Below are 15,917 nucleotides of genomic sequence, written 5' to 3' on the forward strand. Positions count from 1 at the left end.
AAAGAATATTGATGAACTCTTGGAGGCATGCAAGACTGCTTTCTTTGCAATTCCTGATGACTTCATCAATAAATTGTATGAATCCTTGCCAAATCGCATGGATGCAGTCCTTCAAGCTCATGGAAGTCATACAAGATATTAAATTTGGATCTCACAGCACCACTACTTAATTTGCTAACATATTTTTGTATTTGCAGTAAATTTGTTCATTTTCTGTATAGGCGACACAACTTTTGTCTTGCCAAAATTTGACCTTTCTGTCTTGTTTAAATGATAAATCTTTTTTCAGTGAAACTAATTTATTTCAGTGCATTAAACATCATTTGGGAGGGTTTCAGCTTTTCATATGAGCTATTTCTAACACCAATTGATTAATTAAAAGTCAGGTTAATAGCAGGTGTTTCTACAAAATAGATAAGCGACAAGACTTTTGTCAGGGACTGTATATACAGTATATATAATTTAATTGAATGAAAATGATAAATGCTATAGGTAACAGATAGATTTTTACAGGTATTATATATACTTTTTAGATCTCTGGATAATCTGTAGAGGGCTTAATTGTGCTAACTGGAAGGCTAGTCCACAGAATATTGCAAAAGTCAATAACATCAATCCAGGGTGGAAACTTTATAGCAGAAATGTTTGAGCGGATGCATGTGAATTCAATTTTATGAAACCTTTTGAACTTTTATGGAACCTTTAAAAGTTCACATTTGGATTCAAGATACTCTTGATACTCAGCACTCTTATGATGTGAATAATAAGGGTTAATGTAATCATATAGATCAGATATTAGTGTTGTAATAGTGTATCTTGTTGAAAAATCACACAAAGGCTAAATATTTGCTGAAATAAACAGGTTTATTAAGAAAGGTACTTTTACAATGAAAATTCATATTATATGACTTCAGTAAATGCTCCTTTCAAGTGTTAAAGATTCATTCTTCTTTGGCCTGTGAAAGAAGGAAGAGGCAAACATTAGTCTTATTAACAAAAATGTTCTTCACTTTACATAATGAATAGAATACAGATGTGCAAATGTCATACAGGATATGTAACATCAGCAAAATGCAATTATTATAGTTCCATTACATCTGCTGAAATGTCATGCATTTGGATAAACAAGTTGAATAAATAATGGGTAAAAAATCATCTACTTAGTCTAACCTTTCCAGATTCACGGCTCTTAACTTTGAGCTTGTTGACCTGAGACTCAGAAATGTCGGCACGCTCCTCAGCCTCCTCAAGCTCATGCTGCACCTTCCTCAACTTGGACAGGTGACCATTTGCTAGCTCCTCCTAAAGTTTTTTTTATATGGTTCATGTATCACGTTTCATCAAATTAGCATTCCAATATAAATAATTACAGTGTCAAAATGTTCTATTAGATTTTACATACCGCCTCTTCAGACTGTCTCTTGTAGACTTTGACCTTCAGCTGCAGTTTGTCAACCAAATCCTGGAGTCTGCTGATGTTCTTCTTGTCCTCGTCAGTCTTCAAAAAATACACATTCACAAAATTAAGCATTGATCCTTTACTAAAATTAGGCATTGTCAGTGCATACACTAGTATACAGACTCTTTTGTCTGAACAAACTTGTGAGGAATAGGGTCAAACCTGATAAGTGAGCTCTTTCACTCTCCTCTCATATTTGCGGACACCTTTAATAGCATCAGCTCCACGTCTCTGCTCAGCTTCAACTTCAGCCTCAAGCTCACGGACCTAAAGAAAATATTGTTATTCAAACAAATCATAATATAACATACTTCACTTTGCCCGTATCATAACTATAAAGAGGCTTACTCTGGACTCCAACTTCTGGAGTTGTTTCTTTCCTCCTTTCATGGCCAAACTCTCAGCCTCATCCAGACGGTGCTGCAGGTCCTTCACTGTAACCTCCAGATTCTTCTTCATCCTCTCAAGGTGAGAACTGGTGTCCTGCTCCTTCTTCAGCTCTTCTGCCATCATTGCAGCCTTTTGAATTAATGCAGAAAGTCATTAGATCCACATTTAAGTATGTAAGCGTCTTATGAAACATTTGGCAGCTACTGTTGCTCACATCAGTGATGGCCTTCTTGGCCTTCTCTTCTGCATTTCTGGCTTCCTGTACAGTGTCATCAACTTCACTCTGGACATGAATAAGGTCAGCCTCAAGCTTCTTTTTGGTGTTTATGAGACTTGTGTTCTACAAAATGGAAAGCAACAGTTTGAACATTTTGAATGATTCTCTCAATTCCCTTTGTTTCCCTGAAATGATGTGCCCTTACCTGAGAGTGCAGCAGCCCAACACGCTCACTGATATCCATCAGCTCTTGTTCAGCCACTTTGCGGCCTCTCTCTGTCTGCTCCAGAGCAGATCTCAGCTCCTCAATCTCAGCCTGCATCAGAGTGTTTCTGCGCTCCACCATGGCCACTTGCTCCTTCATGTCTTCCTGTCCTCTCAGGGCATCATCAAGGTGGAGTTGAGCATCCTGAACATAACAATAGCTTTAGAATGAGCTTTTTATGTGGTTTCTGCTAGGCTGTACTTACCATATGTTTGATTATTTAAAAAAATATATAAATACATCCCAAAGTCAAAAAGAATAATTCCTATGCATACCTTGAGTTGTCCTTGAACGTTCCTGAGCTGTTTCTGGGCCTCAGCAGCCTGGCGATTGGAGTGGCTCAGCTGAATCTCCATCTCATTAAGGTCTCCCTCCATCTTCTTCTTGATTCTCAGGGCATCATTCCTGCTCCTGACTTCAGAGTCCAGAGTGCTCTGCATGGATTCAATGACTCTCTGGCTGTTCCTCTTGATCTGCTCCATCTCCTCATCCTTCTCTGCAATTTTCCTGTCAACCTCTCCCTTGATCTGGTTTAGCTCAAGCTGGACACGTAGAATCTTGGCCTCCTCATGCTCCAGTGTACCCTATGAAAAATAAAACAACATTTAAATATAAGAATGAAAATACACACATTGTATTGATGAATACAACAACAGTATGATGGTTCTAGCAAGAATTCCATATTGATCTCCAGATACTCACTTCAGCCTCTTCCAGGGCAGTCTGAATCTCTAACTTCTCAGTCTCAACTGTCTTCTTGGCCTTTTCCAGCTCATGGATGCTCTTACCAGTCTCACCTAACTGCTCTGTCAGATCTGAAATTTCCTCTAGAAAGAGAAAAACATATAATATTCATCATAATGTACATTCATTAATCATAGGAGCTTACTTTTTAATGCTCACTGAGAATTAGAACATTTAAAGGGATGTGTTTCATTTTTCACCCTAAAATGAAAATGTTATTATTAATTAATTACATCAAAAATATCTTAATTTGTGTTCCGAAGATGAACAAAAGTCTCACGAGTTTGAAATGACATGAGGGTCATTTTGAGGGTTCACCCAAAATTTTCATTTTGGGTGAACAATCCCTTTAAGTCTTTTTCTAATTTAACGATTTCATTCTTACGCTGCAGATTCTTGTTCTCTCTCTTTAGGGTCTCCAGCTGATCCAGACTCTCCTCATAGGAGTTCTTCATCTTGAACAGTTCAGTGCTGAGTGAACGAGCCTCTTTCTGAGCACCTTCCAGCTCTGCTTGACCTTCCTCATATTTCTGCTTCCATTCTGCCAGGACCTTTGGTGGAGATATTTTAGGATAGAGTTTGTTTAAAAATGTTGAACAAAGCCCATTCCAGCAATACTTTACAAAGAGAATATAATACGACTAAAATGGTTACCTTGTCAAAGTTCCTCTGTTTCTTGTCAAGGTTGGCAGCCACACCATTGGCTCTCTCCACATCAATCATGAGGTCCTCCACCTCACTCTGGAGTCTCTGTTTGGTCTTCTCCAGAGATGCACATTTGGAGTTCACTGCCTCAACTTGTTCCTCTGCGTCTTGCAGACGCTGAGCCAGCTTCTTCCTGTTAAGTAATACAATTTATTTTGAATTCTAATCTATAAAATAGCTGTGAGAATTGGGAATATTATACAGTAATATACATACTTGGACTCTTCGAGCTCCTCGGTGCGCTGGATGGCATCAGTTTCATATTTGGTTCTCCACTGAGCAACTTCACTGTTGGCTTTTGACATTCCCCGCTGCAGCTCAGCCTTTGCCTCCTGCTCTTCCTCAAACTGCTCACGGAGCAGGTCGCAGTCATGACGGGCTGATTGCACAGCATGGGCCAGTGCGTTCTTGGCCTAAGGGACAAAGTTGCATAATATTATCTTGTCTCTAAAGTAAAGTAATTGACAAGTATGTGCATGAATTGATTATGTTGTATTACCTTAACCTCCTCTTCTATTTGCCTCTTAAGCTCCTCAATTTGCTGAGTGGAAGCTTGTTTGCCTCTGGTAAGCTGAGAAACCAGAGCCTCCTTCTCCTCCAGCTGACGGCCAAACTCACCTGTAAAAATTTAGATTCACTGTGTCAGACTTTTCTATGTCTCTATCAGTTTATTTCAAAACAAATGTATGTAAGATTTTATCAGTGTTACAGTCAGAAATGTACAGCTGAATAATCTTAATACACTATTATTTTTGGTTAATTATTGTTGATAATTAGTGTTAATTATTGACGTTAATTACTTTTGATATAATACTAATTTGTTCATGAGTTACCATTTTCAGTTTGAAATCTTGCACTTTGAGTCCTGAGATCATTTAACTGACGAATGTTCTCGTCATTCTTGGACTTAATTTCACTAAGTTGGTCCTCAAGTGTGCGGCACATCTTCTCAAGATTGCCCTGCAAATACAAAAGTCATTAGATATTTGAAAGAACTTCAAGACTTGTTGTATGTGACCGTGCTGGCAAAATGAGTCACAATGAGCACATTTTCAAAAATGAGTTAATGTTATTTACTTTTATTGTTATTAAAAAAAACTTCATGTATGATGATGTATGATTTGCTGGAATCAGACAAAAAAGGACTGCGCTACACCTATTTGAAGTCAATAGTAATAGCAAAGTAAATTTTGAGAAAAATATAGTTAAAGTTTTCTAAAGGATCCAAAACAAAATCACCTAGCAACCATACCTTAAAATTCCTGGTTATACCACCAAATTTGGCCCACACCAAATCAAAACCAAATATCTATAGGAAAAATACATATACATTTTTTTCCCATGATAACACAATTGTTTGATTAACATTAATGAGACAGAAGCCTGTATATTAAGACCTACTGTAATGCACGTATCTAAAATAATGTTATATATCAGATGTTTTTCCCCAACAGTTCACTTAAGGCATAACAGATAATGTTTGCGTGAATATTCGCCAAGACAGACATTTTGAAATACTGCAATTCTGTGTATATTGGGATTCCGTGCTGTCTGAGAGGAGTCTTTGTGCGCACTTTGTGCTTTGTGTTGATCTGTCAGTCAGTGCAAGTAAGATTGTTTTGTTTACATCAGCATGAGTTTAAAAATCACATTTCACTGGTTCAGACTTATGCCATCGAGAATTCGCTATGAATATTAAAACTTGTGCTGAGGGGAAGCACCAGTCGTTGAGGAGCGAGCAAAGAAAAATGGCAATTTTTCATGGATTATTAAAACAAAGGAAAGATTTAGGAAGGTACACCTCTTAGAAAACGTAAAGAATAAAGATCATTTTAGATGTTTAATTACTATTTGGAGCATTGGGATCACTAGAAGAGGGCTTAATGGACAAATTTTTGTGAATAAAAAATGAAATTCGACTCGTAAGGCTCGTAATTAGCACATGCGTATTCCAATTCATTTTGCCAGCATGGATCACATATATTCTTTAGAATATTTCCCAACCTTTGCTTTGGCAACAGCTTCCATGTTGCTGGAAAGATCATCAATCTCCATTTTGAATTCGCTCTTCTCTTTCTCAAGCTTCTGCTTGACACGCTGCAGGTTGTCAATTTGCTCTCCCAGGTCGGCCACACTGTCTGCCTGTTTCTTGCGGAGGGCAGCAGCAGTAGCTTCATGCTGGAGGGTGGACTCTTCAAGATCACGACGCAGCTTCTGGAATTCAGCTTCACGCTTCTTATTCATCTCGATCTGAGCAGAAGTGGCTCCTCCAGCCTCCTCAAGCCTCTCACTGATCTCCTCAAGTTCCCTGGAGAGATCAGCTCTCTGCTTCTCAACCTTGGCACGAGCAGCGCGCTCAGCCTCGATCTCTTCCTCCAGTTCCTCAATGCGGGCCTATGGTGGAAAGTATTTAATTCGATTTTTGGTGATCTGCATTTGATCATGATGTAATGTTTGAAAAAAATCTCAAAGTACCTGAAGTTCCTTGATCTTCTTCTGGAGTTGAGCACCTAGAGATTGTTCATCTTCTATCTTGCTTAGCAGCTGACTTGTTTCAAAGTCTTTCCTGTTGGTGTTCAACAATAAGTAGAAGTAGTAGTAGTAAAAAAACACAACACAAAAACATTTTTAAAAATAAAAGAAATCCAAGATTTCCTGCTTTAATTACTTTTTTATTTTCTCATCAGATTGTTGCTTGTCATTCTCCAGGTCCATGACGGACTCTTGGGATAATTTCAGGTCTCCTTCAAGCTTTCTCTTAGCTCTCTCCAGGTCCATGCGGAGCTTCTTCTCTTGTTCAAGGGAACCCTCAAGCTACAGGAAAATGAAATATAAAATATGTTCACAGCAGAAAACAGTTGATTTGATGAATTAATATACTTAGTTTACATAATCAACTCACATCATCAACTTGCTGCTCAAGCTTTGTCTTGGATTTGGTCATGGTGTTGACTTTGTCCTCCTCTGCCTGAAGATCATCCAGTGTCTGCTGATGTGACTCTTGGAGGGCTTTCTTCTCCTTCGTAAGCTTAGCAATGCTCTCATCCTGAGCTGACATTTCCTCAGTCAAGTTCTTGACCTGTATGATGTTTTGATCCAAATAAGCTTAAATATTACAATTCATATTCTATATCAATTTATAAGATTAAATCTAATCTTAAACCAACTCAATCTCTAACCTTATTCTCAGTGGCATGTTTCTCTTTCTCCACTTTAGCCAAGGTGAGCTCCAGGTCATCAATGTCTTTCTTCAGCTCAGAGCACTCATCCTCCAGTTTCCTCTTCTTGGCTGTCAGTTCAGCATTGATTTCTTCCTCATCCTCCAGTCTCTCAGTTGTCTCCTTGAGTTTAGCTTCAAGCTGGATTTTGCTTTTAATCAGACCCTCACACCTCTCCTCAGCATCTGAGAGACCCTCAGATTCCTGTTAGTAAAATAGATTGCTATTTCATTGGAAACAACCTTGCTCATTTTTAATGTAGCCAAAATTCAGTTAATTATAAAATATACTCACAGATGCTACTTGCAGCAGCAGATCATTTTTCTCTTGCAGCAGTGCTACCATCTTCTCTTCAAGCTCCTTCTTTCTGGCTTCAGCCTTAACCAAAGACTCTTTACATTTTGTAAAGTCCTCTTTCATGGTTGCCAGCTCCTTCTCAGTCTCTGCACTCTGAAGCAGAGGCTTAATCTTGTAATAAACCTTCATCCATGGCCAGTGTTTGACATTCATGAATGAACGGACGTTGTATTGGATGGTGTAAATCGCCTCCCTGTGAATAATTCATCATTAAATGGCATAATCATCATTAAGTTTGCACAGATATCATTGATGTCATCTTTACTCATGACAATAGTCACCTCCTCTCCATCATTTTCACAAACTCCCTCCTCATCAGGAAACCACGACAGAGAGCCTGAGTCATTGTGACCAGAGCAGCCAGTTTCTCATCTCGCATCTCCTCAAGAACACCCAGAAGACCAGCTTTGAAGAACACCTGAATTTATGTAAAACAGTAAATCAAAATATATTGATTTAAACTGTCTAAGCTAAATGACCATAATCACTAAATCTTGCTATAAGCTAAATATGAACCTTCGTATGTCCAAATCTGTAGTCGTCATGATTAACGTCGATGGATCCCAGGAGTTTCTCACTGGCCTTCTTGTTATCCATAAACTGTCCTTCTGGGATAACACCGGCATTCAGCACCTTGTATCTGTGGAAAATGTATCAAAATACTAAATATTTGTTAATTAGGAGCCTACTCGAAAATGTTTTTTTCATGTGGTCCCATTTACCTCTGCTTAAAGTCACCATATGGGATTCTGCTAGGGAAGCCCTTTGTGCAAATTCTGATACCCTCCAGAACACCGTTACACCTCAGCTGGTGGATAACCAGGAAGTTCTGCATGAGACCTATAACGAACAGTTTACTCCATGAACTTGGTAATTTAACTTCCTCATATATATTGAGAACCAAAATATCTGTACGTTTAAAAAAAAAAAACTTTACCTGGAGTCTTGGTCTCATTAGGAATCAGGCAACGCACAAAGTGAGGGTGAGTGGCCCTTAAGTTGGTCATGAGTTTGCCCAAGTTCTCCTGTGTAGAATAGAAACAGGTTGGCATGCTTTGAATTTCTTTTCTTTTTTTTTCTTAAATAAAGCAATATTGCTGTGATGTCATCTCTATACATACCCTGAACTGGGAGGACACAGTCTGCATGGAGCCACCCTTCTTCTTGCCTCCCTTTTTAGTAGAATCTATTGAGATAAACATACAAAGGAACATGTATAAATACAAAAACAAGAAAGAAAGTTCAAAACTGAATCAAAGTATTGTTAAATAGATTTTTTCTTTACCCTCAACAATAGGTGGGTAGAGAGTAGCCAGCAGTTTGACAGAAGACTTCTGGTACAGCTGCACAACAGAATCATTCAGTGGATCCTTGTTCTTTTCCAACCAGCCAGTGATATTGTAGTCCACAGTTCCAGCATAGTGAACCAGGGAGAAGTGGGCTTCAGCCTTGCCTTTGGCAGGCTTTGGTTTCTCAAAAGCTTTGCTCTTGCCAAGATGCTGATCATATAGCTTGTTCTTGAAGGAAGTATCTGAAGCCTTGGGAAACATGCACTCCTCTTCAAGGATGGAGAAGATACCCATGGGCTGTTTATAAAAGAATGTTGTTTATTATCAAAAATAGGAGATTTTGAGAATAGAATCAATGGAAATTAATAAATTCATAAACCATTGATAACCTTCTCAATGAGCTCAATGCAAGCAGCCAAGTCCATGCCGAAGTCAATGAAGTCCCAAACAATGCCCTCCTTCTTGTACTCCTCTTGCTCCAGCACAAACATGGTGTGGTTGAAAAACTGTTGCAGTTTCTCATTGGTGAAGTTGATGCACAGCTGCTCCATGCTGTTGTACTGGAGGACAAATAAATGACAGAAACATTTACTAACTTCTGAATATCATTCATTTTGACATAAAGAGATAAAAGAATCATTCTTACATCAAAGATCTCAAAGCCAGCAATATCCAGCACGCCAATGTAGAAATTTCTTTGTTGTTTTGTGTCCAACATCTGGTTGATACGAATGACCATCCACAAGAACATCCTCTCATAGATAGATTTGGCCAAGGCGCTAACAGAGTTGTACACCTGTAAGTAGAATAGAGTGGACATTTTATTCTGGTTCTGCAATAATTAGCCAGAATTTTAGGTTAAACACACGGCATGCTGGAAATGTTACTATACCTGTGGCACGGTCTGGCCTTTGGTCACATACTCATTTCCGACCTTGACTCTGGGGAAGCACAAAGCCTTCAGCATTTCAGAAGAGTTCAAACCCAGAAGGTAGGCGATTTTGTCAGCCTCTGTTAAATACATTTTAAAATAAATGATCTTTGCTCTATTGAGTCTTTTGTGTTAAATTATAATAAATCAGGCACTAGGTACTTTCCATTTTATTTTCAGATTTATTGATATGCACAGAACTTCTAGTTTATATTTACACTAAACATTTTATACACAGATTCTGTGGTGTATCAGCAAAGTCGATGCAACGGTTACTATTTTAAAGCCCAGGATAACACAAGTCTCACCCTCTGTGCCATCAGGCTCAGCCTGCTCCTCACGCTGCTTCTGCTTGAACTTCAAGTTACCATGATGAAGCACAGCTCCAGTGAACTTGTAGATGCACACTTTATCCTCAGTTGTGAAACCAAGAATGTCAATAGCTTCCTGTAAATTACAGAAAATAATAAAATATATGATTTGCCATATTTAAATAAAATATGTCAATATTCAAATAGCAATGACTCACATCAGTAGCATCCAGCTCAACTTTATCATCAATGCTGGCCACTGTGATCTGACCCTGACTGCACATGGGGAAGTCATAGGGGTTGGTGGTGATGAGCGTCATTTCTGTAAAATACACAGCATTTATGAAAGAGCATCTTGCAACATTATCTGAAACATTTAATGAAATATGTGCACCTACCAATCAGCTCAGGCTTATGGTTGGTCATCATTTGGTAGAAGATGTGGTAGCCTCTCTCATCTGGAAGCTGGAATGACACTCTAGACTTCTCCAGCAGATCTGTTGAGAGAATGTACTTGAGTCACAATCATCTGAAGAGTGACAGACAAAGACAAATGTTCAGGATGGATCAATGAAATCATGTCTACCTACATGTCTCAATGTCAGCACTAGCCAGTTTTCCAGTTGGGCCGAAATGAATTCTGATGAATTTACCCTGTTTAAATCATAATAGCATAGTACATAAATAATAATTATTATAATCTCTTTGTAGAAAACTCTGTACAGTAAAATTTAACACAACTGACCATCTGTACCGTAAATAAACAGTGGTTAACTTACAAAACGAGAGGAGTTGTCATTTCTCACAGTCTTGGCATTACCATAAGACTCAAGCAGAGGGTTGGCAGCAATGATCTGGTCCTCAAGAGAGCCCTGTGATGTTTGAAAGGTTTTCATTTATTTTCAATTGTTTTTCTATTTCATGACTAAACACAATTTATAGGTATTTCACAAATTCACACATCGTGTAGTTTGTGAGATGAGTGTAAATCGTCATCTTTTAAAATAATATACGACATAGTATTGTATCTTGTACCTTTATTTTACTGGCCTCTTTCTTGACACCTGACACTGCAACTGTGGCAAAGTACTGGATGACACGTTTCGTGTTCACAGTCTTTCCAGCACCAGATTCTCCACTGGTTTATAAGAGATTAGAAGACAGAAGATTGAAATATATGTAGACTTTTCTAAGTATATTCAATCTATGTTCAATCCTAAATTCTATTTTGTAAATACATTTTCCATCTATGTTATACTTTTCATTTTTGTCATGGTTTGAAATTAAATTAAAATACTTACGTGATTAGGACAGACTGGTTTTCTCTATCTGTTGTTTGAAATTTGTAAAATATCCGGTAAATATTTATTATATTAACAGCAACATATAATTCATCTTAATGAATTCTATAGAATTCAATTCCATAATGTCTTACCAGTCTGCATGAACTGATAGGCGTTGTCAGAGACAGAGAAGATGTGGGGTGGGGCCTCCATACGCTTTTTGCCTCTGTAGGCAGACACCACTTCTGAATCATACACTGGGAGCCACTTGTAGGGGTTCACAGTTGCGCAGAAGAGTCCAGAGTAGGTCTGAAATGAGCAGAGACTTGGTCAGATTCCAACAACACAGAAAAAATGAACTTAAATGCTTTTTATGTCGTTTCAGAACTTACGTAGATCATCCATGCAGCATAACGCTCTTTGAGGTTATACAGCACAGAGGCTTCATTGAGATGGGTCAGCATGGCCATGTCCTCAATCTTGTCATACTTGGGAGGATTCATTGGGTAGATATCTGCTTCCTTAGCAACTCTCTCCTATTAATTTGATCAATTAGATATTAGATATAAAAGAAAACAATGTAATAATTAATTTAATGAGCATCTACCAGAAATTGAAATTTACCTCCTGAGTATCGAGCAAAACAACTGTGACTTTGCCACCGTCTCTGCTTTTGATTGTTCCCTTGAGGTACAACTCTTTGACATCAGCCACATAACAGGCAGCCTTGGCATCAAATGGTTTGGCCTGAGCCTCCATTCTCTCCCTCTCAGGCTTTCGAAGATAAATGGCAGCTTTGCCATAAATGGCCATCTCTGCGTCCGTACTCATGGTGGCGGCTTACTAAAGAGAGAGAATATCAACTCATCCATTACAAATTTCATAAATATTCAACAAAGGCAAGACACATAAAATATAAAACACATTAGTGTTAGGAAAAAGGCATATTCCTAAGTTTAGGCTTACACAACAATACAGACACATAAAACAATACCTGATAGACATTTAGATAGCAAGCAAGAAGCAGGTAAGGGGCCCATTAATGGCAAAAATGTCGATTAAATATATCTTTCTGGTGATGAAATTAAAATGCTGGTGTCAGGGGAAGGCACATACAGTGCAATATGAATTGTGGCAAATATGAAGTTTTAGGACAAAACAGAGATTTTCACTGCCGACTATTAGACTTACTTGTGGACTCTCAGCCCAAGTGCATCCTCCTGCTACGATTATGAATGAAACGGACACTACATTGCATGTGTGTACTCACTAATGCTCACAAAGAGAGCTAAAGAGAAGTTTTTCTCCTTTGTAGATAAGTGTGCTTGATTTTTTTTCTCTCAATGGATGCATAAGATTTCCTAACAAATATTTAGAAATTTCTGTGACAGATTTTTTTTTATTATTAATTCAATATTTTATGATAAAACTTAAGACATTTCCAATGATTTATATTTATGCAAATGTAATCATGGATTATAATAGCAACACTGCATCCCAATATTGAATTTAATCAGACCAACAGTTGGACCAACTGCCAATTTCATGTTTTGCTCTATTATAGCGTCATCAATTGTCCCTTTCCCGCTTCTTTTTCTGTTTCCACAAACTGAGTCTGCACACAAATGTGTCGATTGTCCTCTATATTTGGGCCAAATTTGTATAACTTTCCCAAAAGGGGTTTTATGGGCTCTCATAGACTCAAAAGTGGAAGAAGAAAAACAGAATTCAATACAACACAATTTAAAAAACAAATACAATAGGTGCCTATGTTTGGCACCTAAATAAAGGGTCAATGGGACCCCTTCCTTAAATTCATCTTACTAATACATTTTAAACACATTTCTTTGTAAATAAATTACATACGTTTTTAAAAACAGCATACTTCTCCCGTTTTTGTCTATAATACAGACTATAACTGTTTTCATCTACCCTAATTCACACTCTGAATCTTAAACTCACTTGCCTTTTGTCCTTGAGACCAGATGAAATGTTCACTACCCTTGGATTAAAAAAAAATCATAAAAATGTATTAATATAAATAAAAACACAATTACTTTGAGTACAGACGCATAAGTGATGATGTTAAATTAATTTCAGTTACAGTCAGCATAGGCTCTTACCACTTGATGGAACTTCTTCTCTGCATCTCTTCTGGTCTACCCTCTTGGCTTTTATAGAAGTTGATCATGCACACTAAGCAGAATCTATTCATGGGCAACCTCATATATTTTGATTTGATGAACTTTCTTGACCCATTTTTTGACACATGAGCTTTCTTGACACAAGAAATGTACGGACAGACTCACAGACATCCTACCTAATGAAATCAGTTATAAGTCAAACATTTAATGCTTCAAAATAAATAGGCCACAGCTTCCATCTCAAAGTTCATGTGTATTATAATTATTTATTTTTAGTCTATTAATATCTTACTTTGACATATGACACACACTGAAGTAAATAAATCCTTTTTTGGGATGAGGGTACATTCAGCCACCCCTCCCCATACCCCTTTTATAATCGGAAAACATTTCACCTTTTCACTTATGGAAGTTCTTGTAGCAGGCTAATGTGGCAGCAATTGGGCTAAACAATAAAATATGTTACAGATCTGACAAGATATATAGTTCAAGCATATAGAAGAATATAGAAAAATACTGTAAAATATGTAAAGTGTCAGTTCCCTTTCAGTCAGTCACATTCGACTGAATGGGATCACACCAGGGAGCCAGTCATCTTCGAGTAGTATACAAACGAGCCAATGGACATTGGCCTGTGTGAAATGCAACACATGTTCCGCCCCGCAGCGCTGGTAAAAAAACGGAAGTGGATGCACGCATCAGTTGTCTTTCGCTTCGGAGCCGATCGGGTTACTGATGTAATCAGTAATCAATCTGGGTGCGGTAGGGCTCTGTCCCCCTCTGACGGTCACGATATATGCATCATATGTTGGGCTTACAGCACGCTGAAGCAGCTTTCATGCTCAAAAACAACGGATGGTAAAAAACGAGGGCGCAGTCCCCACGCCTATGCCCTGCTCTAGAGCATCCTCTGGGTCTACTTCCCAGGGGAAGCATGGAGCGCCGCAGGGTGTGGGTGATCTGAGGATCACGGTGAGGGGTAATCCGCCCTGCAAAGCCCTGTGGATCCCTCCCTCCTTGATTACACCACCGCCGTTGGAGCTCCCCGAGGAACGTGCTGGTCCCTCTGTAGTGGACCGACCAGTCGTTTCATTCGGGGCCCCTCCAGTGGACAGGATGTCCATCGCAGCATCGGAGGGAGAGCTGTGCTCTGGAGATGATGACTCGGCTCCATTGCCTCCCTCTGGGAAGGCAATGCTGCTCGAACCAGATCCTGAGATGTCAGCTATGCTGAAAATGGCCACCGAGGCGGTAGGGCTCGTCTGGAATTCTCCACCATGTCCCAAACCATCTCGGTTGGATGATTGGTTTCTCGGGGCGGGCCAGGCTGTTTCTCAGCCCAACGCCCCAGTGCCTTTCTTCCCTGAAGTGCATGAGGAGCTTACTAGGTTGTGGACGGCACCTTTCTCTGCCCGAAACCACCTTGGTAGTTCCTCCTCCCTCACTACCCTTGATGGTGGTGCAGCTAAGGGTTACGAGGCGATCCCTCCAGTGGAGCGGTCTGTTGCGATGCAACTGTGTTTGGCAATTGCCACCCCATGGAAGGGGGATCCTTGTCTCCCTTCTAAGGCCTGTAAGTTTTCGTCTGTCCTTACGGGCAAGGCTTAAAGAGCATGTGGGCAGGCTACATCTTCACTGCATGCTATTGCGCTGCTTCAGGTCCACCAGGCCCAAGCACTCATGGAAATGCGCTCAGACTGTGAGCTCATGGGTGAGCTTCGCACTGCAACCGATCTTGCCCTACGGGGCACGAAGGTTGCAGCTCACGCTGTCGGTCTGGCGATGTCCATATTAGTGGTCCAAGAGCGTCATCTCTGGCTCAACCTGGCGGATATGAGGGAAGCAGACAAGGTTCGATTCCTGGAATACCCCATTTTCCAGGTTGGATTATTCGGCGACGCAGTGGAGAACTTTGCCCAACAGTTCTCTGTTGTCCAAAAGCAGATGGAGGCCATCCGGCACATCCTGCCCCGGCGGCCTGCTGCTGACTCCACCTGTCCGCCTGGGGCAGATCCTCCGCCTGCTCGTCGCCGAGGGCGTCCATCTGTATCCTCCTCTGCTCCCGCTGAGTCATCACAGCAGCCTCCATCCAGATCTCACCGTGGACCCGGGCGCAGACGTGTTGCCCGCTCAAGCACAAGCGCTCCTGAAGCTGGCCGCTCAGGCATGGAGTAAGAGTTCTTGGAGATGGTGACAGATCCACTCCCTTCCTTCGGTGGAGGATCTGTGGAAGTCTTTGTTGTGTATGTCAGAGGAAATTGCTCTTTCTTTAAAAATGCAGGTACCGCTGGCTCCACTTTTATAGGAGCCAGCGGTACCTGCATTTTTAAAGAAAGAGCAATTTCCTCTGTTCCTGAGCCCAGAAAGGTTAGCTAGTGGTGTGCGACCCTGACAGCCTTGCAACCTTCAGCTACCTCTGATTCACCAGCCTACAGTGACGGCAGTTCGAGGACCTGGTTTCACCTTCTCATGCTTCGCTGGGGTCTTCTAGAAACAGGTAAGAGTTGCACTAAACACACTCAGACCATGGCCTAGAGTCTATGGTTTCCGCGGCTCCGCTGTTTCATCCAGTTGTAGCACTACATGGTGCTTCTGGCTGATCCA

At 40.0% G+C, this 15,917-nt stretch overlaps 1 protein-coding gene across 2 annotated transcripts; it reads right to left on the reverse strand.

The window, feature by feature from the left end:
- Positions 1-845: 845 nt before the first annotated feature.
- On the reverse strand, positions 846-13,322 carry LOC143718276 (myosin heavy chain, fast skeletal muscle-like). Of its 2 annotated transcripts, none has more exons than XM_077209302.1 (41): positions 13,293-13,322; positions 13,136-13,171; positions 11,794-12,012; positions 11,562-11,705; positions 11,322-11,478; positions 11,188-11,215; positions 10,922-11,024; positions 10,666-10,758; positions 10,477-10,540; positions 10,285-10,383; positions 10,105-10,208; positions 9,884-10,022; positions 9,537-9,655; positions 9,291-9,440; positions 9,034-9,204; positions 8,641-8,941; positions 8,477-8,541; positions 8,293-8,380; positions 8,078-8,195; positions 7,872-7,995; positions 7,637-7,773; positions 7,293-7,548; positions 6,960-7,202; positions 6,683-6,859; positions 6,449-6,594; positions 6,256-6,346; positions 5,785-6,174; positions 4,614-4,740; positions 4,280-4,398; positions 3,997-4,193; positions 3,730-3,913; positions 3,461-3,626; positions 3,034-3,158; positions 2,607-2,915; positions 2,272-2,475; positions 2,064-2,189; positions 1,808-1,978; positions 1,622-1,726; positions 1,403-1,498; positions 1,171-1,302; positions 846-956 (listed from the first exon to the last, which is right to left on the reverse strand). In XM_077209302.1, the coding sequence occupies exons 3-41, from the start codon at positions 11,998-12,000 to the stop codon at positions 942-944; spliced, it is 5,790 nt and encodes a 1,929-aa protein (XP_077065417.1). In that variant the 5' UTR covers positions 12,001-12,012; positions 13,136-13,171; positions 13,293-13,322; the 3' UTR covers positions 846-941. The 2 variants fall into 2 exon arrangements, with proteins under 2 accessions (XP_077065417.1, XP_077065416.1); XM_077209301.1 differs by having other exon boundaries at positions 846-949; positions 1,161-1,302.
- Between the last annotated feature and the right edge of the window lie 2,595 nt (positions 13,323-15,917).

This window comes from Siphateles boraxobius, unplaced genomic scaffold, assembly GCF_051911475.1.
Source record: "Siphateles boraxobius isolate OS27281-9 unplaced genomic scaffold, OSU_SipBor_1 61, whole genome shotgun sequence".
In the NCBI taxonomy this organism is placed as follows: Eukaryota; Metazoa; Chordata; class Actinopteri; order Cypriniformes; family Leuciscidae; genus Siphateles; species Siphateles boraxobius.